This window comes from Sceloporus undulatus, chromosome 7 (assembly GCF_019175285.1).
Source record: "Sceloporus undulatus isolate JIND9_A2432 ecotype Alabama chromosome 7, SceUnd_v1.1, whole genome shotgun sequence".
NCBI classification, from domain to species: Eukaryota; Metazoa; Chordata; class Lepidosauria; order Squamata; family Phrynosomatidae; genus Sceloporus; species Sceloporus undulatus.
In genome coordinates, this window is record NC_056528.1 from 17,126,687 (window position 1) to 17,152,145 (window position 25,459).

At 42.8% G+C, this 25,459-nt stretch overlaps 1 protein-coding gene across 4 annotated transcripts in view; it reads right to left on the minus strand.

The window, feature by feature from the left end:
* MVB12B (multivesicular body subunit 12B) overlaps window positions 1-25,459 on the minus strand; it is a 57,228-nt gene that overhangs the window by 24,481 nt on the left and 7,288 nt on the right. For all 4 annotated transcript variants that reach the window (XM_042479425.1, XM_042479426.1, XM_042479424.1 and 1 more), the window contains exons 2-7: window positions 22,162-22,284; window positions 19,636-19,743; window positions 17,784-17,880; window positions 17,179-17,308; window positions 16,601-16,723; window positions 12,111-12,208 (exon numbers count right to left, since the gene is read on the minus strand). In XM_042479425.1, coding sequence (XP_042335359.1) covers window positions 12,111-12,208; window positions 16,601-16,723; window positions 17,179-17,308; window positions 17,784-17,880; window positions 19,636-19,743; window positions 22,162-22,272 — 667 coding nt within the window. In that variant the 5' untranslated portion in view covers window positions 22,273-22,284. The remainder of the gene's footprint in view (window positions 1-12,110; window positions 12,209-16,600; window positions 16,724-17,178; window positions 17,309-17,783; window positions 17,881-19,635; window positions 19,744-22,161; window positions 22,285-25,459) is intronic.

Sequence of the window (25,459 nt, forward strand, 5' to 3'; positions counted from 1 at the left end):
GGAATTGACTTTTATTTTATTATTATTTTTCAATATTAGGGAGACTTTGTAACGAACAGTAATAGCCCATGTGTTACATTATTCTCAGTCAAACCTCCCAACGGAGGATAGGAGAGAGAAAGAGACTCCTCTGTTGTGCCGTAATTGCGGCTGGTCAATGTAATGTAGTAGATTAAATTCGGTGTGTGTGTGTTTTAACACATCATAAAACACCACGATAAGGCAGCTATAATTTTTTTTTTGTGGTATCATTTTACTCCAAACTCCATCACGCACATCATATATACAAGCCCCCAAAAAGAAACGCAAAATGTGTGAAAAGTAATTTTGCATAATCAGTACACGCCATCTGGAACAATTAAAACGATTTCTATAGAACTATGAGGATCAGTCATATCTCCTTATTAAAGATCAGAAATTATACAAGTAATAAATCCTCGAAAAAACTAAGCGTGCTCTCGCCTGTCAACGCTATTTTAACTTCAGATACTGAAGAATGCTTGATAAGGCTGAAAAGAAGAGATTAATATATGCAAATTACATTGAGCATTTAAAATCCCCTGCAACTGTCTCCGGTTTTTCCGTCCCTTATTGCCGCGTTTTATGTTTTATTCATCTATTCACCCAACTCACCTGTCACTTCGTAAGCTATAATATTATGGGGGGTGTTATTAACCAGCATAAAGCCCGCTCTTTAATTGGAAAGCTTCATTGCATTTTCCAATTATTTGGACTAAATTAAAAGCAGATGTACATAGTTTAATAAAGAGTCTAATATCAGTTCCGGGAAATCAGAATTCATTGTCATTATTGTGCTGCAATACTTTTTGCAAACTGTACTCCTTTTTTTTCCGGGGAGGTTGAGCAAGGTATTCTTTTCTTCTTCTTCTTCAAAGGAAATCTGTCTCAGCAATCTGTTAATTGTCATTCCGTTAATAACTGTTTAAATATCCAAATGGCACAGCAGCATTCTATTAAAAAGAAAAAATTAAAACGGCAGGGCGCATACAAGAAAAACAAATAAGGCTGTAGATGCCTGATAAGAAAGGAGATTTCTCCCGCAAGTGGTACATGATGCGCACTGGTACGCACAATTGGTCACACAATGAATGGATGTGGGATGGAGGGACTCTTCGGTCTTGAAGCCATTGTTGGTCAAGAATTACCTATTTGGAATACAAAGCTGTCATTCTTATTTAAAGAAGTAATTAAATTCATACCTTACTTTAAAAAAATCATAGAGTTGGAAGAGACCATAATGGCCATCCAGTATTGCTAATCCACTCTTTTCTAATCTGGTGCACTCTTGATGTTATGGACTATGGATCCTTAGAAGTTGGAAGGGGTCAAAAGGGCCATCTATTCCAACCCACTGCCATGCAGGAATATACAACTAAAGCACTCCTGAAAGGTGCCCATTGAATTGCAGTTCACCAAAGCAGGAGATATGACCACTTTCCAAGGCAGTCAAACAGTTCTTAGAGCAATAAAGTCCTTCCTAATGTAATTTGAATCCATTGATTCTTTTTCTAGGCTCCAGTGTAGCAGCAAACAAGTTTGCTCCATCGTCCCCATGGCATGCCTTCAAATATTTAAAGACAGCGCTTGTGCCAACTCAAGTCTTCGCTTCTCCAATCTGCATCTGAGGAAGGAGGCTCAAGTCTATGAAAGCCCATGCTATCAACATCTTTCTTTCAGTTACTCTAAGGTGCTACAAGAACCCATTGCATGCTTATTTTCCAGACTAACACAGCTATGTCTTTGAATTCTCTTCTCCAAGATAAGTATGCCCAGCTTTCTCAGTCGTTCCTCACAAAATTAAGTTTCCAGATAATTCCTATTCCAACTAGTGGGGAGCAGATCAAAAGTGCTAAGCAGTTTGGTCCAAGTCGTAGTAAGATGCACTGCTTGATAGAAGATACTGTGATGAACAAGACGTCCATGCATTTGATTTGTAGACCCAACATGACTTAATGGATGAAACCTGGGTACGAATGTCGTGGCCCGCCATATTCTTTTGGGCTGCAAGTCCCATCAGCCCTAGCCAGCTGAGAAAAATGTGGAGAGTTGCAGTCCAAGACGATTTGGAGGGCTGAATGATTCCCACTTCTGGATTCCAGTGTTGGATAGGGACTTGGGAGATCCAGGTTCCACTGAACCATTTTGGATGTTGGAATACCCATATTTGCATGTATGTACATAAAGAGATATCTTAGAGATGGGTCCCAAGCCAAACACAAAATTCACTTATGTTTCATATGAACCTTATACATATACCCTGAAGGTAATTTTACACAATATTTTAAATAATTTTGTGCATGAAACAAAGTTTCTGTACACTGAATTGTCAGAAAGCAAAGGGGTCACTCTCTCAGCCACCCATGAAAAAAGCGGACTATTTTGGAAATCTGGATTCCTCTGAGGCTGAGAGAGTGTACATTTCCACATCTAACTGGGGATTTGAACCCTGGTCTCCCAGAGTCCTGGTCCAAACATACAATCAGAAACATACTCAGGGAAAAGCATTGCAATAACAAAAGCCAGAATCTATGTTCCAAGCTGAAGGCAATTCTTTTGCAGTGATTTAAAACAATGCCCTCTCGTTTCTTTCTTCCTCCTTTCAAAATTACCTCTGTTAATAAAGGTGGCATACTGTGCCTAGCGAACTATTTAATTATCTTTGAACAGTGAGGAGTGGGGAGGGAGATGAATCAAAACAATAGTTTTGGACGCGGGGGGAAATACATGACTAAGCCCTGATTAAAATGTCTTTGCTCATCACAGGCGGATAAAAGATACCTTTTTGAAAAACAAAAAATGGCTATAGTATCACAGGGAGAACCAGTGGTTTTCTTCCCTCCTTGCATTTTTTTGGGGGGCAACGTGGGGGAAAATTACAGAGGGAATAGAAGGAGAACCGAAGACTTTTTGGCTTTCCTCCTTTTCAAAGCAAATGGAGAATGGACAATTTTTCTATTCAAGCTGCCATCAACCCTCATTAATCAACGCCAAAGTACTTTAAAAAGGCCCAGACTAGAGACAAAGATGCCACCAAACTATTGGCGAGATATTTAATATTCCATGCCAATTGCTATTTCAGAATTGGACCTTTCTGAATTTGAACACGGCTCGTTTTGGCCAGGATAGTTCTTTTCCAAAGTTTGATTTATGGACATATGCATCTATACAGAGAGAGAGAAATTTAACCACAGATCCAAAGGAAATAAATGTTTGTTATGATTGTGTTTCTGTACGATGCAGAAATCTATCACAGGCATGGGTATAGTATGTCAAGAAAACTGCTGTTATAAGGTTTATGGAGTGAAAAGAATAAGTCAGAGTGACATTTTTGGAAGCTCCTCCATTGCTCGCAAGAAATGTTTTATGGACAACATTCATTTTTTGTATGTTACAGCACTGTTGATGGCTTCGAAAGGCACAATAGTGACACCTCCTGTCATGTTACCAGCATTACAAGTAGAACAACACAAGTCTGTTACCACACCAGGCAAAGCAATTTGAACTAAAGACATGCATCCATTTGTCAACCAGTATATTCCATGTTATTTGCATTCCCAAATGCTGCTGTTCAAGTTCTGCTGATGTCTTATCAATGGGTAAGTTCCCCCACTGAAGCAGTTGGATACTTTTGTCCTATGTCAGTCACATACTGTTGTCATTCAAAACAAGGGTTGTATCTCCACATGCACAACTCTGCATGTGGAGATAGATGCTACACAACCCCACTGTAGGAACGCATTCATAGGGTTATAAGAAACTGTAACATCTAAGTCTAGAACCTCAACAGACAGAATTAAGGTACACATAGGACACATCTGGTGCATGTGTGTATAAAGGACCAAGAATGTCACGCTATTAGTGGATTGCTCCATGAATGTCTTCCTATCATGGATCACTCAATCTCCAGTGCCATATAATAACTTGGGCACACAAGTAGCAGCTGCGACAGAATGGAAGAGTGGGTGGAAAGAGGCAGGGGTACATATGCTGGAGAGATGAAAACCCGCTCTCTGGATAACAAAGGATGGCAGTCTGGTATCATTCATTGTCTTGTAGACAATGCTGAGACAAATCTGTGGAATAATGAGCTCCTTTTCAGGGAACTGACAGATCTGCTCCATCTCTAGTCTAATCTATGGGACCTAATGTTCTTTACTGTGAAGGCAGCCAAGATCTCCATCTTCAGTTTACGGTGCCTTTTGTATCATGCTTTTTCAAAAAGTCAGCAATTCCTTGGAGGCGCAGTGAAAACGCAGTCAAAACTAACAGGAAAGAAGACTTCAAGAGAGAGTACATAGGTTGGGTAGATGGCTTAGGGTCACCACAAGTAGGAAACAATTTGAAGGCACACAACACAGAGATACAGATGATGGATTTAGCATGAAGAGACCTCTGTCAGGGTCTCTGGAGCTACTCTGGAAGGTGCAGGTCTAAAGCTGGAAGTACTATATTTACACTGAAGCCTGGAGTTTAAGGTGCTGTATGCTTATCTTTAACCTCACACTGCATCCTCACAATGACAATCTTGGAAAGTACATTACACTGTCAGCCGAAGGGCATTCAGAACCAAAGCTGGACGTCCCCAGTCACTTGGATCATTACATCTTTCTCAAAATAATCAGGCATATTCACCTGAAGAAAGGTGAGGAATCTGAAGGAATCGGGCATGTTCACCTGAAGGAAAGGTGGAGGGAGAGCCCAGAGAGAGGGGAGAAAGGCGGAAAGATGTGGTAAAAGAGAAAGGGAAGGAGTGTGGGGGAAGGCCCTCTGAACGTGACCAGTTCAGACCTATGGCAATAAATTAAGGAAACCCAAAATGGAGGGATGAAGGAAACTATGGGAAGAGAGGAGGAGTCCACTGTAGAAGTTGCGCTCAAGTTTTTGACCTGAGACCTCATCATCAGCGTAGGAGAAGTACAGAGAAAGGAGAAGAAAAGAATGAAAATAAGAGTGAGACTGTGAGAAAGAAATAGTGAAAGAGATGGCAGAGAGGAAGATGTCCTTCCCACACTTTTAATGCCTACAGCTGGCTCCAAACCACCATTGCCACCTGACCCAAGAGACAACTTATGAGGAAACCATAAAATCATAGACTGAGTTCAACCCCTCTCTTAATGGAGGAATCCCAACTAGCGCATCTCCAGGAGGTAGTTCTCCAGCCACTTTCTGAAGATGTCCCAAGAAAGAGATCCCCAACAGTTCTCTAGGCCATTCATTCCATTGTCCAACCACTTTGATCAAGATGTTCCTTCTAATGTTCAATCAAAACTCACTACCCTCTCCATAACCTGTTAAGAGTACATGGCTCTTGCAGTACCTTCCAGCTTACTATTCCTTGGTTGAAAAGGGCCATCATGACTTGTTAGACAACCAACCAGATAATAAGGATTATTTCAATGATGATGGGGATAATTTTAATGGCTCTTTTGCAAAGGCTAAAAGGAGCCAAGAAAGTCAAACAAAATAACGTCCAATCCGTCTGTAAGTCTTTTTGAAAACTGTTGTGCCTGGACAATCACAAAGAGGAGAGAAAATCTTGCGTCTCAAACAGCTTTTTTTGTTTCTAGCCAAAACAATTTTTGGAAGCAAGGCTAAACTGCATCCCTTTGGGACCATTAACATATTGCCCTGAAACAAGCTGCTTATTAACTTCGCCACAAAAGCTGCCAAGGTATTAAAAAGCACATCCGTTTAGCAGCCGAAACTTTTGATGGAATATCTGCACACCTCAATGTGGCAGCTTTGTAGGGAAAAAAGATGCCATCCAGTGCCCAGTGGCAGACACAGGGAAGTCCCATTGAAATCAATGGGCCAGAAAGAACTAAGATTAAGCACCTTTCAACCTCATTACAGATTTCTTGTTGTGCGTTTTCAAGTCGTCTTTGACTTACGGTGACGTTAAGGCAAACCTATCATGGGGTTTTCTAGGGCTGAGAGTGTGTGACTCTCCCAAGGCTGAACTATGAATCAAACCCTGATCTCCAGAGGCATAGTCCAAAGCTTAAACCACGATATTATGCTAGCTCTCTAAGTACAAATACTATAACACATTTTCCCCCTGGTACTCTAAGTTAAGTTTCAATAACGGATGGCATTCTGCCTGAGACCTGGGACTTTGTAAATCGCCTTAAGTGCACACAAAATTGAATGGAGTCATTTTGCAATGTCCATATTCACCTAGGGGATGCAGTGAAGTTACAATGTATGGGCAATTGTTGTGTAATGGTGGTGCAGCTGATGTGTCCTGGTCCAATATGCTATAGACACCAATGTGCATCAAGATGTTCCCCAATGTGCCACTGGCTAAGAAGTGTCTGACCACAACAGAAGTGTCCAATGCATATCAGAGTAATCTTGCATGTTCCTGGATACAATTCACTAACAGGGTTGCACCACATTTCTGCCACATAGCGATGGATTTGTAAAGTTATGAAACATAGACTGTGGTGTAGGATGTTGATTTGTTTTGGATTTCAGCTCCCAGAAGCCCCAGATAACTTGGCCAACAGCCAGGAATTATGGGAGCTGAAGTCTAAATCTGTTAGAACTGTTGATCTAAGCCAACTAATACTTATAAAAATACTGGGACACAATCCAGCTAAGGTGCCTTTTATCTCTCAATGTTAACAGAGTTGAATAAACACTAAAAAGAGGCTAACCAGGAAAGTCAGATACTTGAGAATACTTATTTAACAATAGTACAAAACACTTCGTTAAACCATCAATTGCATGTGTTCACTGCAATAATTCAATTCTAAGCATCCAGTGGAATAACGAAACTATATAAACCATCTAGAAAATGATCCTACAGTAAACAAATATTGCAAAGTAACTGCAATGTGAGGTATCTCATCTCTAAAGCTAAACAAATCATCAAGGGAACAATCAGAATTAAATAAGGAAATGTCCACAATACAAATGCAAGTCTTCTTGCATTGCTTAGGACGGTAAGATGTCAGAATCAAAATAGCAATAGCAAGTACATTTCTATACCGCTACATAGTGAACGAAGCACTCATCTGAGGAAGTAGACCGAAGTCTACGAAAGCTCATGCTGTCAATTTCTTTCTTTCAGTTAGTCTCAAAGGTGCTACAAGATCTCTCTATATACACTCTCTCTAAATGGCTTACAATCTGTAAACCAATTGCCCCCGACAAGCTGGGCATTCATTTTACAGACCTATGAAAGGATGGAAGGCTAAGTCAACCCTGGAGCCCTGGGATCAAACTCACAACCTTGTGGCTGCAGTACTGGCATTTAACCACCAGGGCTCCTTAAAAGCACCTCAGCTCTCAAACAAAACAAGACAAAACGTATCTTCATCCCTTTGATTAATCAACTAAAACTGCAGTTGATTAATCTACTGATGAAAGTGATTAAAGGCCAGTGATCCCTCCTGGAAAGGGTTATTAACATATAATTTACCGTTCCTTTCTCCCCCGAAAGAAACAAGACACTATAAATGCCACATTCATTTTAATAATACACATTGCGCTTGGCGCCCAAACATCTGCGAGAAGGTAAAAAAATGCGCTTCCCCTCCCACACCGGCTTCTTTGTCACTGTGTCCCCTCTCCTCTGATCCACACAGGGGCTTATTGTTTCTTAAGTGACGGAAGGTTTAATCAAGAAAGCAGGCAATTCATCAATCCCAACAAGGCCGCCTGCGTGGGGCTGACAGCCCCCACATGGCTTGATACAGTGGAAAAACCCGGCCACCTGTCAGCCGCCAACCTTTTCCATCAGGATATACAAACGCACGCCCAGATCAATCCTCCAGACCTTCCCCTCCCCTGATCATGTCCTCTTTTATGTACGAACGGCCGTCCCCGTTATTGGTGGGGACAGACGGGGAGAGACAAGGCGAGCCACGACTGTTTATGCGCCATCGTAAAAATTTATGCACCCTTAAAGTGACTTATTCCCCCTTCTGTTTGACTTCCATTATTATAAATAATCCCCCTCCTTCGACTTCGTTCAGGAGCCTGCTACACTCCTGTGCTTTATTATCTCTCCTCCCAGGGTAAAAATGTTCGCCCTTTGCCATGTTCTCTGCTTTTTCCTCCCTCTATGCTTGCCACTGTGGTCTGGATATGGCAAACTGTGGCGACACAAGCCGTCCTGAAATACGTGGATTTAAACAGCGGCTTCTAATTAACTCTAAGGCGGCAATGATAGAGAACTCAATATTCCCACCTAATTAAGCCAATTCTTGATGTTTCATCCTTTCGTCCTAAAATTCTGCCACAGTTGAGCCAGATGGTACCTCATGTGGTCCCCGAAGCTGTTTTCAGGTCCTTGACCTCTCCAGACTCCCTAGATCATACTTGTAGAGTAAAACGGAAGGTGAATTGCCTTTCCTGTAAGGCTTCAGAATAGGGTTGCCAGATTGAAAACTAGAGAAGGCTCATCAAAACACAGGCAGAGAAACAACCCTTCAGTCAAAATCATAGTCTATACAGTGGGCCCTTGTTACCTGCTAGGGCTTGGTTCCAGGAACCCCCATGGATAACAAAATCCGTGGATGCTCAACTCCCATTAAATACAATTGCATAGCAAAATGGTGTCTCTTATATAAAATGGTAAAATCAAGCTTTACTATTTGGAATTTATACTTTTTTTGAATATTTTCAAGCCGGGGATGCTCAAATCCATGGATAAAAAATCCATGAATAAGGAGGGCCAAGTGTAAAAGAGTTGGAAAGAGCCACAAGAGTCATCTAATCCAAGTGCCTTCCATGCAGGAATGCATAATGAAAACACGCCTAACAAAGATCCATCCAATCTCTGTTTAGAGAAGAAGAGACCACCATCCTTCCAGTCTCTAAAGAAGAGTCTCCAAAAAAGAGCCCCAGTCCATTCCACTGTCAAAAAGCTCTTAAGAGTCCAGAAGTGCCACTCTATTCTGCTTTGGTTACACCTCACCTGGAATCCTGTGTCCAGTTCTGGGCACCACAATTCGAGAAGGATGTGGACAAGCTGGAGCATTTCCAGAGGAGGGCAACCAAAATGATGAACGGTCTGGAAACCATCAAACCCGATGAGGAATATCTTAGGGAGCTGGGTATGTTTGGGCTGGGGAAGAGAAGGTAATGAGGGGACAAGATAGCCATGTTTAAATATTTGAAGGGATGTCCAATTGAGGATGGAGCAAGCTTGTTTTCTGCTGCTCCAGAGACTAGGACATGGAGCAACGAATTCAAGGTATGGGAAAAGAAGTTCCACCTAAACATTAGGAAGAACCTCTTATGGTAAGAGTTGCTCAACAGTGGAATACAATGCCTTCAAAAGTGGTGGAGCCTCGGTCTTTGGAAGTTTTCAAACAGAGGTTGGATGGTCCTTTGTCGGGAGTGCTTTGGTTGTGGATTCCTGCATGGCAGGAGGTTGGACTGGACTGCCCTTGGAGTCTCTTCCAACTCTATGATTCACACAGTACCCACAACAGGTAAACCTGTGAACAACCCACAAAGTTGTGGGGTTTTTTTGGAGGGGGGGGGAGAGAATGATAGAATAATAAAAACCACCCAACAATTCATGACTTCCTTCCACTTCTCTCCCCTCTGGGATCATCACCCGGGCAACGCTTCCTCTCCGTTCATTTCCAAACCCATTAGACCACCCGAGTAACAAGGAAAAACGAAAACTGACATGAATTATGCCATTGTTATATCCCATCTATTTAGAAACCTACCGCGGCAGTGTTGAGCAAAAAGATTACTGTTTGAACGGCCCTTTCATTAAGGTACATGCGTTAACGCCATGTTCCTCGGTTATAAGTGTCACTCACCATTAATATATTTTGTTTTTATTTATTTTTTAAAATAGGAGTAGAAAAACAGCCAACGGCCTTTTCAGGGTCTGTGCCACATTATCAATGCATGGCTTGTTTCACTTGTTTGCTTTTGAGGAGTCCCAGTTGCTCTGATCAAGACCAAAGGAAAGGAAAATAAGTATGCAAGAGATTGCTTCCTCCATCAGTTCCAGCACACTTTTCCTAACAATGATGATTCGGACGCTTGCAGGGAGCTAATAAGGAAGTTGTGAGGGCCATTTCAAGTTTGTCTAGCAAAATAATATGTATAAAGTTACCTTCAGGCTATGTGTATATAAAACACAAATGAATTTCATGTTTAGATTTAGTAGTAATAATACCAAGATCCAGTGTGGCAAATTTCCTCCTAATGTTTAGGTGGAATCTTTTTTCCTGTTATTTGCATCCATTGCTCCATGTTCTAATCTCTGGAGCAGCAGAAAACAAGCTTGCTCCATCCTCAATATGACATCCCTTCAAATATTTAAACAAGGCTACCCTATTACCTCTTAACCATCTCTTCTCCAGGCTAAACATCCCCACTTCCCTAAATCTTTCCTCATAAGGCATGGTTTCCAGACCCTTCACCATTTTAGTCACCCTTCTTTGGATACACTCCCAGTTTACCAACATACTTTTTGAATTGCAATGCCCAGAACTGGACACAATCTTCCAGGTGAGGTCTGACCAAAGCAGAACAGAGCGGTACTAGTACTTCCCTCAACCTAGACACTATAACTCTGTTGATGCAGCCTAGAATCACATTGGCTTTTTTAGCTGCCACATCACACTGTTGATACGTGTTCAACTTGTGGTCTACTAGGACTCCTAGATCCATTTCACATGTCTGTAGGACTGAAAATGAACAAATAGTTGTCGAGTTTTTAAATCACCTGAGATCTAGTCCAACCAGATCCCAGATCAGTAGCAACAAAACCTGGCTGCCAAGGGACATTATTCAGGTTTGAGAAGCAGGTGGCTGGCTGGCTCCCTGGAGGTGGTAGAGCCCTAAAAATGCATGAAAGTGCAGCCTCCACTGCTTCTCTAAGTCATATTATTAATAGAGACCTGCGTGTCCCTGCAGTCTTGCATTCACGTCTCTCTCCTCCGCTTCCAGAGGGCCCACCTGCTGCCCTTCACATGCCCAAAGAATGCATGCCTGGTGCCCAAAGCCTTGCCAGCACATCTACTGTTAGCCAGGGACCACATCTCAGCCTGGTTGCACTAGTCCCCCTGCCTGACTATTTCTGCATTTTCAGTCCACGGTTGATGAAATCCACAGACCCATGGATATGGCAGGCTCACTTGTATTCATTAAATACTGGTTTATCTCTCTTCTTCCAAGTGTTGCTGCTCCAGTTGCTGTTACAGATATCACTGCCGAGGGGTTGGGTGTATTTATAGATGAAGGTTTCTGTTTCCTGCATCCTTCCTTTTTGTGTCTGTTTCTTTGTAACCTCATTCATTCCTCTTGGGGGTTTTCAGAATCCATGCAGCTGTTTCCTTCTCTCCCAAGCTCAAAACAGCAAGAGAGACTGCAGAGGGGTCTGAAAGAATGGGATTTTCCGCATGCAACTCCAGTAAGGGTTTTAATGAAGTAATATAATTGAAATTTAAATGCCAAGTTATGGGCAGTATAATTAAAGATGCATCCTTTTTTCAACGTAAATTCAATTAATTTAATTTTTCTTTTCTTTTTGAAAACACCTTTTAGGGTGAACATAACGGAACAGCAATTTCCTACTAACTTTCCAATCTCTGGACACCATTAATCCCAACAGGACAAAAAAGAAGGGTTCAGTCCATATTCACTGCAGTATACCTGCAGATATCAAATTCTGGATGAAAGCAACACAGGGCAGATGCTGATTGAAACCAATGCCACATTTTGAGCAAATGAACTCTAATAAGGAAAACAATCCATTAAAAGAGGTAATTCATATAAAGGCTGCAATCTAATATCCACAAGCAGAGATACGCCACACCAGCATTACACAACCCCTATGGAGAACAGTAACACTGCTCAACACATGGCAAAGGCTGGGTGCCCATGTGCAACAGATTTCCCAGAAGGCTCAGCCATCTTGACCGATGGTCAGGGATTTGGGGAGTTGAAATCCAAAACTCTTGGAAGACCAGAGTTTGGAAATCACTACAGCATTGACACACATCTTATGTCGACCTGTAAGGGCCCCAAAAGTATAGCGACCCTGAATGACTCTTTGTGGCTTTGACTGAAAGCCAGGGCGCAACCAATAACTCCAATCTCTGGCTTACCTGATATGGCATACAAATTAGAGTGCTGGTACTCGAAATCTGGCCGAGTGCCCTGCCCTTTCCCTCGAAAACTGGCAGGAAGTGTCAGAGATATGTGCCTAGAGAGGAAAAGAAACAAGACACCACTGTTAGAGGTCAGCATCACCAGAAGTCTGTTGTGTGCAACCAGCCCATGCCTTCATAAGACACAACTGCCATTGGAGTTCAACCATGCTGGCCTTCTTGATGGTGACACTTGGGAACCCACTCCATGACAAGATCCGTTCGGGTTGCTCTGCTTTTAAGCTGGTTTGAAAAACCCATGTATTCAGGTAGAAATCCAGTTGTCCACAGGGGTGCCATTTCAGCTGGTCGCAAAACCAGAAACTAATGGTCTATCATTTTATCTACAGGTTGAGTCTCCCTTATTTGAGATGCTTGAGACCAGACGTTTTGGTTTTTCTTCTTCTTCCAGAATTTGGAATATTTGCTTATACATAATGAGATACCTTGGAGATGGGACCCAGGTCTTAAGCATGAGATTCATTTAGGTTTCATATATACTTATACACCTAGCTTATTTTTTTATACACAATGTTTTTAGTAATGTTGTGCACGAAACAAAATCTGTGTGCCCCAAACCATGAAAAAGCAAAGGCATCACTATCTCAGCCACCCGCATGGATGATTTTGGAGTAGCTCAAATTTGGGTATTCTGCACAAGGGAGATTCAACCTGCGCATGAGATATGAACGCAGGTTTGGTAGTTGTGACGCCCAGCAGAAATGCTGTATTTGCAGATAAAGGAAAACAAACCATGATATATGTATATTAAAACAGTGCAAAGAGGGTGGGAGTGTTAACATTTTAAAATGAATTGGGGGCTCCTAAGAGGCTTTGGACAGAAAGGGGGGAATCTGGAGGGACGGAGGCTTTTGTTTTTTAAAACTTTGTACACTTGTGGCTTTGATTCTTGTGGATTTGATTATTCATGGATTTGATTAATATGTTCTCTAGGAATCGCTAGGTCCTCCAGTGTGACTCTGCCAGAAATTGACCACAAAGTCATGCTGGAGGAGCTAGAGATTCCTAAAAAGTACACTTATCTAGGCATTTATAGGTTCTCCATCATAATTTGTTAATGGAGGACTCAGAGATTCCTAGAAATATATTTTCTTAGGTTTTAAATTGGAAAGTAGATATGCAGTTTTATAGCTGTCTCCCTCACACAAATACACACACACACACACACACACACACACACACGCGCAAAAGCATGGGCCAATGCAGGAAAATCCCAAGTTCCTAAATACATGTTGTGATGTGAGACCAGCCTAGCACCATATGGCATATCAATTACTGGTTTCAATTCCACCATGCGCCTGCGAACAAAAGCGGGGAGGCGGCAGAAGGAGCACAAAAGACGACAAGCAAGAGGCAAGAACAATCGGGAAACAACGGCGGTGTCAAGACGAACAGCGACCGCTGGAGTTCTGGCTACAATTAATCATCATTCCAAGCAACGGGAAGCTGTAGTGACATGCAGGCAGCATTTGAATGTTTAATTAGGGTGAAGTTCTTCATCAAATTATCACAAAACAGAGGAGGTTGGAGGGGGGTATAGGAGAAAAATCCACTCTTATATTCACTCCTTCCCAAATCTCAATCGAGACTTGGATTGAATGGTGTCATGGACCTGCTCAAAAATGACCAATGTGGTGCAAAGCCTTTTGCAAAATGGGAGAAGGAGTAATAGTTGAAGATAGTTTGTTAGAAATGCATCAGACCGAAGGGGGTCTTGCTGATCTTAAGTGAAGGCATCCAATGCTCAGATTAAGGCGGTTAATTTAAAGGATTGCATCTTTCTTTCACTCTAGAACGTCGTCTTCCATTTTAACCATTCATCCCCTTAGTTTGCATTAAACGTAGGAAGTGCTTTCTCATCAGGTATAGAGGTGCAATAAAAAAAACACGGATGGACTGCCATGAGAAGGACAAGTTTCATTTCTATGGTAGGCTGCACCTCCACATTTTCAGCCCAAAACTGTTCTGGATTTGTCTTGATTGTTTTTAGGGAGTGAGGAAGTTTCTTTACTGATTCCACTGAATTTATATCCTTTATTTCTTCAAATATGGGGCCCAAGCCATTTCACAACATAGATGAAAATACATTAACTTTTTGAAAACCCAGTCAGTATAATAAAAGAGTTAGAAATGCATGAAAGGTGGATAGAGTCGATCAAGAAAGCCTTGGCCCTGAGTTTGCAAGACTTCCGCAGGACTGTTGATAACAGTGGGATTTAGCACAGGTCTACACTGGCCACAATACTCCCAAATTCTGGTTCCAGTTTTACAGGGTCCACAATCCACAGGGTTGAAGGAGGTTAACAACAACAAAAACAAGCCCTTGGAGAGCCTGCCTTTGTAGGGTGTCCCTAAGTCGAAGTCAACTTGGTGGAAATGGACAACAGCACTCATTTCAAACAGCTTAGAAAGCCAAACTCTGCAGAAATAATCCAGTTTGAGACCACTTTAACTGCCCTGGCTCAATGCTAGGGAATTGTGGTAAGTGTACTTTTATGAGACATTTGGCTTTCTCTGTCAGAGAGCTTTGGTGCCACAATAAGTTACAGTTCCTAGGATTCCCTAACACTGAGCCAGGGCAGTTAAAGCGGTCTGAAACTGGATTATTTCTGCAGGGTGTTTTGGTCCTCTATTGGAAGAAATGTAGATTTGGAATAAGGTACATATGATAGAAATGACTTACGTCAAAGCTGTATTTTTAAAGATAATAATAATAATAATAATAATAATAATAATAATAATAATAGGTTGGGTAATGGGGTTTTTTTGTGTGGGGGAGATGGCTGAAGGGCCTACTAGATCCAACGCTCACAGTCCTATTCATCCTAATGCCATCTCCTTTACCCAATTCCCCATCCCTGTTCAGAACTTCTCAGCTCCCTGCATGGATGAGACAAAACCTGGCAGGAAGCAGGAGAAGAAAAAGAAAGGAGGGGAAAAGAAAAAGAAAAGTCTTTTAATGAGATACAATCCACTTCCCAGCATCTCTGGAGCCACAATTAGAGCAAATTAATTCCACTTGTGTTTTGACACACTCGCCGAGCACATGGGCGGCACATGACATGTTCGCAACGCCACTTGCCAGACAGTGATGGCATGACGGCGGTAAGGAGAGGACAGCAAGAAATGCCCAGCACCCATTTGCATGCACACTAGGGCTCCATTCCCCATGGCCCCATCTCCGCCAGTATGTGAAGTTGCCATTGAAAGATATTAAAAGTAATGACTAGGACTCTGAGAGAATCTCTAATGCCAAGATATATGTGTGTATGTGTGCGTTTGGAGGGGGAAGCAGGGATGGTTTTGCTTAATATGAGCTAACACCAATTATAATTTTTCTCTAACATGGGCAGAAAACAAAAATATTTTCCTACTAAAAAGAAAGGAGAAGGGGTCATCTATTACAATAACTACTGTTGTTGTTATCATTGTTGTTGTGTGGCTTCCAGTCCTTTCAATTTATGGCAAACCTATCATGGGGTTTTCTTGGCAAGTTTCTTCAGAGGGGGATATGCCATTGTCATCCTCTGAGGCTGAGTGTGGAATGGTGGAATGACTGATGCGCCATAGACTGATGTGCAATGGGCACCAATGGGCATTGAAGCACTCCCTGGTGCACATCCGGACACTGGCTAGGAACATGAACACAATAGGTGTGGCCGATACAGATCCGGAATGCCCAATGCTCATTCACAGTCCCCAATGCACATTCAAAGCAGTCAGTGAGCATCAGAGCACTCTTGTCAGTGCTTGTATGTGCATCTTTGCAATTCACTAACACTAAGAGGTTAAATTTTTTAAATGCCTATGCAAACTCCCTTGGATAGGCTACACCCTGAAAAGCCAAGTAAGAACTCTTTAATAAATTACTCTAATACTTCACCATGGATCCCTCAGGTTCAAACTTTCTGCTACAATTAACTGTGATCCGAATGAGAGGCACTTGTTCTAACCTGTTCTTCCCATACTCTGTAAGTCAACCATTAACTATCCTGTCAAAGTGCTACAAAATGCTTCCCCGGGGGACCAGCCAGGACCTACTTAATGCTCATGGATCAGAGCCAGAGGGCTGGGAGAGCAAGAGAAGAAAAGATAGTCCATATTAAAATGCCAAGGCTGAGAAGGATCTGCAACCCCTTCAGGCAAAAATGCCAGCTTGTCCTTTTGCAAGACGCTGGTGTGATCCTTCAAGTGTAAAAACCACATAGTTAGTGGGATAAAGTTTGGGAAACCACCAAATTTGGTGACCACAACAAAGGGATAAAGGATGGAACCTTCATATAAAGGGCAGAAATCCCATATTTGCTGACAGGGTGGTGGAGCAAAAGTGGAAATCCTCCAGACAGGTATCTCCATGGTGGAAAAAATGGCACGGTCCAACCTGTTAGAAGTCCAAAGCCATTATGGTCAAAGAAGAATCAGCTCACCTAGGAAGGTTAGCAGCTGGCGTTGTGGCTGGAGCTTGTGGAGAAGGCGTTGTGGGTTGAGATGATTCATGATTCCTGGGAACCTTGCCCATTCGATACCAGATGCCCATACTGTTTAGTTCCCTTGTGGGTGAAAAGAATAAATAAACAGCGAAACCCATCAGTCAGTCTGTGGTAAATGTAACAAAAGTGCCACCCCATAGCCACAAACCACAAGCAATCCCTCAAAACTCATGCACATCCCCAAATTCCCCAGTCAGCCTGTCTGGTTGGGAATAATTCCTGGGCCATTCTGGAAATTGTAGTCCAAAAACAGTGGCAGCTCCCATGTCAGTAGGGCAGTGAATCCATGCCAGGTGTTTGATATTCATAGCTATTTAGGAACAGAGTTCAATGCTTTCAACGCTGGGATTGAAACCTGGAGTGGATTCACAGCCCACTGACATGGAAGTCATCAGCCACCACTGTCCCAAAAAATTACTTTTCCAAGTATCATAGGATGGAAGAGATGGACCCCTTTAGAAAACATGAGTTAAAAGCCCAGGATTAAGGGGAAGGGGGGCAAGATGGACTATTACCCTATGAAGGTATACTGTGGAGGAGCTTGCTTGCCCCGACCCAGGATTCGGATATCACAAATGGCCGCCTCCGTAGAATCCCGCGGGATGAATTTAATGCACAGTCTCTTCTTTCGGAAAGCTGTTTCTTCTGCAAAAGACCGGAATACGTGAGTTCAGAATAAGAAGACACTCCCCATGATTTGTTTCAAATTCCACCCTCTAAAAACCAACTCTTCTTTTAGTTCATGGCCCATCCAAAATTTTGTGGAAGTGTATTTCAGCATCTTAATCCTCAGTTAGCTTCACCCCTTACTCCTGTTTCGAATGCGTGGAGTTATTTAACCAAACATCACCATCTGCTCACAAGGAGAAGAGTACCAAACTCCCAGTATGAGAGAACTCCAAAAATATGTGGGTGTCTTCCAGTTGTTTCCGACTAATGGTGACCCTAAGGTGAATATATCATGGGTTTTCTTGGTCCTGGAACCAAACCCCATGAATACCAAGACCCCCACAACCCTGGGTCTTGGGGTGTATATTGTTATATAGTAAACCATTTTGAGGGTAAAAATGGTGAGCGCGGATCCAGTAACAGAAAATAAAAAGCAGTAAACTCAACTTACGTGTATCCATGGTCTCTTGGATGGGAATGAAGCCGACAGGCAAGGTATCTTTGATATCTATGAGCTTCATGTCAACCAAGACATTACCCAAATGGCTCTGTTGAAAGGCAAGAAGGAAATCAACCTCACCCAACAGAAATGAAAATCAACAACACAGCATATGTGTGTTATTGGAAGGAAGGCAGATATATGAAATCTACCTTGGTAACAGTTTTCCATCTAGCCACTGATAAAAGCCTCTAATGAGAGGTCAGATCATTAAAAATGGTCACATTTGCTCCAAATATTTTCGAGCAGCCCTTCTTTCTCAGAGAATTAATGGCAGGTATGGCTTGCAGGAGCAAGGTGATCCTCAGCCAGTGTAAAGAAATCTTTATCAAACACCTCACACTGTTGTTGTGTGCCTTCAAGTAGTTTCCAACTTACGGCAACCCTATCGTGGGGTTTTCTCAGCAAGATTTGTTCAGAGGAAGTTTGCCATGGCCTTCCCCTGAGGCTGAGAGTGTGCGACGTGCCCAGTGGGTTTCATGGCTGAGCTGGGAAATCGAACCCTGGTCTCCAGAGTCAGAGTCCAATGCTCAAACCACTATGCTTTTGCTTTCCTTTAAGGCTGAGAGAGTATGACTTGGCCAAATCTGTATCAGAACTCCAAGATTTTGCAGCTGCAATTTGATACACATTAACCTGAACATAACAACCACTGAAAACAATGAGATCTGCTTCGGACGGGACACGCAGAGGCTTGCGTGGTCACTGGAAAACACATGATTTATCTACAAAGAGTACCAGTTTTATATAAAACAGTGACAGAAGAATGAGAGAAGGCATTCATTTTTGGGAGACACATCCGGGACAACGCCGTGTCCAGACAGAAAAAAACATATGTAAGGAATTTGTCCAATTAGATCTGCATATACTTGTTCCTCCATCCAATAATTCAAGAAGAAGTTGCAAAGAGAGTGAGAGAGAAAAAAGAGCATCTGCATGCCAGCTGGAACACAAAACTGAATTTGGAATCCAACTAATGTCCTTCCTTCTCAAATTAAGGAACTGGGAGAGAAAACACACACAAAAACAACAACAGAAAGCTCTGGTAAAAAAATGTCCATATAGGACAGTATTTGGGATCTATACATTTCTGCACGTACCCTGTTGAAACTTCAGGTTTATTTGGGATGGGAGGATCTTTACTTTTACTTCCATAGCATTGAGCCATACAGGGACATAGCCAAGGGGGGGGGGGTTTCTTGGGGTCCGGACCCCCCCTTCCATTAGAAAAATGAATGGTGTGTGCTGCTGCACCGCTGCACTCAAGCCCCATTATAATGGTGGCACTTAGTCTGGACCCCCCCTTCCTAAAATCCTAGCTACGTCCCTGAGCCATAGAAGTGCAGATGCAGCCAAAGTCAATAGGATTCCAAGGATTTCTACAGTTATGCAATTTGTTTTAATTTTTTTATGTATAATTATAAAAAGATAGAGCAGAAGCTTGGTTAAAAGTTTGGTTTGCTGCAGTTTCCATTTTTTAAAAAGGAGTTTGCAGAATCCCAGTTTGAGAGACCATTGTTGTGTGCTTTTGAATTGTTTCCAATTTATGGCAGCTTTAGGATGAACCTTACCTTCTTGGTAAGGTTTTTTCAGAGGAAACTTTTCATGCTCTTCCTCTGAGGTTGAGAGAGTGTGACTTGCCCAAGATTGCCCTCGAGGTTTCAATAGCCGAGCAGGGATTCAAACCTACAGTCTCCTAGGTCCAATACTGAGACCACCACACCATCGTAGCTGCTAATTAATTCAAGAAATAACTTCATTAATTAAAAAAATTAGGAACACAAGCATTCCACAAGGCACTTACATTCTCTTTGGAAAAGATCCGTGTGAAACACAAATATCGCGTCACTTTGGATTTGAACAAGCCGTCTTTCCAGAGGTCGGCGTCCAAACCATCGGATGTTTGTGCAACCTGGAAAGAACAAAAATAGATGAACAAAATTAGATGCGGTGGGTAGCAGGGGAAAGAGAAGGATGGAAGAATAATACTGAAGTTAATATATAGTTCCGCACTGCAAAAAAATTAAAAAATCCAGTTTGATACCAGTTTAACTGCTATGGCTCAACGCTATGGAATTCTAGAGATTGTAATTTGCTGTGACACCAGAGCTCTCTGAAACAGAAGGCTAAATGTCTCACAAAACTACAACCCACAGTTTGTTGCTGTTGTGTGCCTTCAGTCATTTCCAACTTACAGAGACTCTAAGGCAAACCTATTATGGGCTTTTCTTGGCAAGATTTGTTCAGAGGAGGTTTGCCATGGCCTTCGCCTGAGGCTGAGAGTGTGTGACTTGCCCAAGATCACCCAGTGGGTTTCATGGCCAAGCTGGAAATCGAACCCTGGTCTCCAGGATTGCAATCCAACACTCAAACCACGCTGGCTCTCAGGGGAATTTAATCCTTTGCTTGATTCAAATCAACAGCTCCAGGCCTGGATTCATTTCAGACAAGGCATTTCATCACAATGGCACCAATTATACGGAATAATCTTACCCCCAACTTAGACATGCTCCAACAAGTCTTATTTTACAGGCATTTGCTGAAAGCTTACCTATTTCTGAAAGCTTTCCCAGAAATTATGGTGTGGCATGTAATTTATGGCAAATAGACAGAAAGGTTGAGTCTCCCTTCTCCGAAATGCCTGGGACCATAAGTATTACAGATTTCAAAGTTTTTTTCCTCCAGATTTTGGAATATTTGCATATACATAATCAAATATCTTGGAGGTGGGACTCAAATCTAAACATGAAATCCATTTAGGTTTTGTATTTTGTTCTTGTGTAGTTTTGAGTCATTTCTATCTTGGAACCAAACCCCAGCAGATACCAAGGATCCACCGTATATTAATTATTCTAAGGCCATTGACTTTGAATTCAGAGACACATCTGCATTAGTTTGGAAAGCAGAATGCAAAGGGATCTCATAACACCTTTGAGACTAACTGAAAGAAAGAAGTTGACAGCATGAGCTTTCATAGACTTCAGCCTACTTCTTCTGATGCATTAATGGACTCTTTTTTGCATTTGTTTCTTTTTTTTCAAATGGTTGTTAATGCTCAATATTTGGGTTCAATGTTATATGCAAGCTAAACCTTTCAAACAGAAACTGAAACACCCAAAATTGCACATCCATGCGTCTTTGGTGCACGCAAGTTAAGTCTCAAGAGGCGTTGCCAGTATCAACAGCTGAATCTGTACAACCCTTATCTGGAAAATTCAATCATCAGGTAGGCCTCCTTTTAGCACCGTGAAGATCTTCTCTCAAAACTAGACCCAGCAGCCAGATGTTCTCTGTGGGAAGCTGTGCATACAAGTTCAACAACAGTTCATCAACATCTGGGCTTCTCCAGCCAGCCAAGGATCATGTTCCTCCATCTGTGTCTAGCCACATACCTCCAGCTGCCTGGTTTCTGATTTCCTGTTCACAAGAAGAGCTTCCCTTCCCAAATCTCAGTTTGGATATCAGGAGCTCTGAGTGTCTCATGTCCATGAAGGACTGGATGAAGATCCGGTGTGGTGAATTAGTTTGAGCATTGAACTATGACTTTGGAGACCAAGTTTCAAATCCCTGCTGAGCCATGGAAACCACTAGGTATGCCACACACTTTTTCAAAGGAAGGAAAAGGCAAACCCCTTCCGAAAAAATCTTGCCAAGAAAGTCCCATGATAGGTAGGTATTTGTGGGTTTGTCGGGCTATGTGGCCATGTTCTGGAAGATTTTTTTCCTGACGTTTTGCCAGCATCTGTGGCTGGCATCTTCAGAGAACACTCCTTTTGAAATTTTGGCTGCATCCACATGGCAGTTTGATACTGCTTTAACTGCCATGGCTCACAGATGCTGGCGAAACGTCAGGAAGAAACTCTTCTAGAACCGAAAACCCCACAAAAAACTATGGATGCCAGCCATGAAAGCCTTCAACTTCCCATGATAGGATCGCTTTAGTCTTAGGCTATCATTCCTGTGTGGCAAGGGGTATGAAAAACCATTGAGTGACCTTGGGAAAGTCATATTCTCTCAGCCTCAGAGGAAGGCGATGGCAAACCCTCTCTGAAGAAACATGCACTCAATGGCCCTTCCAACCCAATGATTCCCATTGCTGTGGCCACAATCTGGCTTTCTCAGGGTTGGCTTCAAGCTGCCCTTTTGCAGCTGTCTGTTCCACCACAAAGTTAAGAAATGAAAGGAAAGAAAGAAAGAAAAGAAAGAAAGAAAGAAAGAAAGAGGAAGGGAAGAGAAGGGAAGGGAAGGGAAAAAGGAAAAGATAGTAAGTAAAGAAATGAAGGGGAAGAGGGGAAGGAAGGAAGGAAGGAAGGTTGTTTGTTAGACTTACTACATCATAGTTTGTAGGCGCTCGGTTCCGGGAGGCAACGACCCCGACTCCAGTGATGGGGTCCATGGGCACTTCTGGCAAAGCATCAGCAAGGTCTCTGACCTCAGGCATTTTGGACGAATCCTGAAACAGAGAAGAAGAGTGAGAGGCAGAGCCAGGTCAGCCAGCAAGAAGCCAAAGGGCGTAGCATTGCATTTCAAGAAGCCGGCAGAATAAACACTCAGGGACCGGGCACTCCCTCGGCCAAGTGGCATTTGCCACTTTGGAAGGTTTGCTTGCACTGAATTGCTTCTCTGGTAAGCATTATCTAACCCAGATTGCAAGCTTATCACCTTCAAAATATTTCACCCCAGCGAGTCTCCATTACAAGGCTTGGTATGGCAGTCTGTCAAACTAAAATGGAAGCTTCCCTTATTGGGTAGGACTTTTTTTTAACAGAGCTGCAACTGCTCTGCCTTCAAGTCCTTGCCAACTTATAGCCACCCTCAGGTGAACCTATCACAGGCTCAATGTCTCTCAAAAATACAAACCCCAGAATCCCATAGCACTGAGCCTTGGCAGTTAAAACAGTGTCAAACTGCCATGTGGATGCAGCCAAAGTTGAAAAAGGAGTGTTCCTGAGCATCAACAGAGTGGTTTTTTGACCCCAGTACTATATAATCAACCAGTTATCGAGACAGAAAGGAGGTTGGGAATGAAAAGGCCAGATGGAGACACACAACCAAGGCTTGGGGACCTTTCGTTTCACAAATTAGACACAGTGACAGAAACCGGCCCCACAATGGGATGGCTGCCATCTTCCAAAACAAGGGCTCCGTTTCCCAAGTGACCGAGTCAGGGTCAGGAATCCTCGGGTGTATTTTGGCACAAAGGAGTCCATTTTCTTCCGCCTCCCTGGCTCAGAACTGCCAACAATAATCTCTCTTTGGATTCGAGGCGGAAGAAAAAGAGAGCACAAAACCTGCTGTTGGCTGGGGAGCACAAAAGCCTCCTTGTGGGTGTGGGATTCGCAGCGGGCACCAGGGGGCGGGCAGGAAACCCACATAATTCGGACTTTGTGGCTGCAAACACAAAGGCTTGGTTTATAAAGTGATGAAGGGGAGGCAAGAAACCAAGGGAAAAGACTTCAAGATGGGAGAATGGCAAACGTTTCCAAACTGGGGTGAATCACCACTACTTATCATGTTTTGGCTTATAGCAAAGTTCCATTAACATCCAAAATTCACCAAACTGGGATACCTTTATTGGACCAACCAAGATGCACAAAACCCAGGTTGCAAACTGTCAAACCTCCACTGGCTTCTTCATCAGGGAAGGGCTTAAAAACCATGTGTGTGTTGGGTGCCTTCAAGTCTCTTCTGACTTATGGTGAACCTAAGGCAAACCTATCATGCTTTTTTTTCTTGGCAAGGTTTGTTCAGAGGAGGTTTGATCTTGCTTTCCTCTGAGGCTGAGAGAGTGTGACTTGCCCAAGGTCCCCCAACGGGTTTCGTGGCTAAATAGGGAATTGAACCCTGGCCTCCAGAGTCATAGTCCAGCACTAAGACCATTGCGCCATGCTGGGTCTTGTTAAAACTATGGGGGGAAAAATTGAAGATGTTAGTCATCGTCACCAGTGTATTTTGGTTCTTCCGCTTTGGTCCTCCATGCATTTTGGCCTGGAAAACCCCAGGACTCCCAGTCATCCTGGGAATTGGAAATCCAAAACCTAAGTTATCAGCCACTTTCTTATCACCCACTCACTGTGATGAATAGGGGAGAGGGAAGAAAAAGTAACTTCCAGTTCAGCAAACGTATTTTTGTTATTGTTGTTGTGAGCCTTCATTCATTTCTGACATAAGGTCCATAAAAACAACCTTAGTTTGGCTGGGAGACCTGTCCGGAAAACAGCCCACATCGAGTGTATTTACCTGACCTTGAAGGCTAGGGATAGTCTGGGGATTTTGTTGGTTTGCTGTCCACCCATTGCCTAGCAGACTCCCTAGCTGGACTCACACTTCTGGTCTTGGAGCTGGTGTTGGAGTCCCCCAGGCTTCTAGTCCTGGGGGACCTCAACATCCCCTTCAAGTCCAGTTCTTCAGATCTAACAGGTGCAGCTTGGGAGTTCATGATCTCCTTAACAACCATGGGTCTATCCCAACTAGTCTCCAGGATGACACATTGTGCAGGTCATACCCTTTATGTGGTCTTCAGTATGGAACAGGAGCATCCGTGGGTGGAGATGATTCACACCTCCATTCTCTCATGGATGAACCATTTCCTGGTCAAGGTTGGCCTGAAGGCTACTACTTATAACCCTCTCGGGGGTGGAGGACCTATTAGAATGGTCTGTCCTCGAAGACTGATGTAACCGATTAGGTTCCTGAAAGCCCTACAGGGTTCTATGGTTGGCAACGACAGTGATTATGTTGAAGCCTTGGTTTATGCCTGGAACATTGATCTTACCAAGGTTGTAGACACAATCGCTACCAAGCATCCTTTCCAGCCTGCTTCTTATCTTAAATCTTGGTATATGGAAGATCTTCGGAAAATGAAACGAGCAGCTCAACGACTAGAATGCCGCTGGTGGAAGACTTGACTTTTATCTGACAAGACATGCCATAGCGATCTTCTTGATTCCTATAGAGTGGCAATAGATACAGTGAAGAAATCTTTCTTCGCTGCATGTATTGTATCTGCGAAGTCTCATCCAGGGTGGTGAAAGCTCTAACTCAGATGCCTTCCACCCTGAACCCTTTATACAAACCAACTAAAGACTTTTTCTACTGTTGTCCCAAAATTGTGGAATGACCTGCTGGAAGAGATTCATCTTATCACCAGCTTACATGCCTTCAAAAAGGCTGTCAAGACGGACCTCTTCTGGCGGGCCTTCCCAACCTGACCTCATGAAGGATACCCACATCCGCCTTAATGGTCCTTTCCATTTTGATTATTTTAAATTGTGCTATTAATGGATTTTTTAATGTGAATTTTATTATTTTAAAGGCGGGAGGGGTTGTGGGTGCTAAAAACTTTTGTCACTGTAATTTTATTTCTGTTGTAATCCCACCTCGATCCACAGGGAGAGGTGGGAAATATAAATATATTATTATTATTATTATTATATGGCAAACCTATCATGGGGGTTTCTTGGCATGATTTGTTCAGAGGGGGTTTGCCATGGCCATCCTCTGAGGCTGAGAGAGTGTGCCTTGCTCAAGCCCCCCCAGTGGGTTTCATAGCCAAGCGGGGAATCAAACCCTAGCCTCCGAAGTCGGAGTCCAATGTTCAAACCACTACACCATGCTGGCTCCCTATA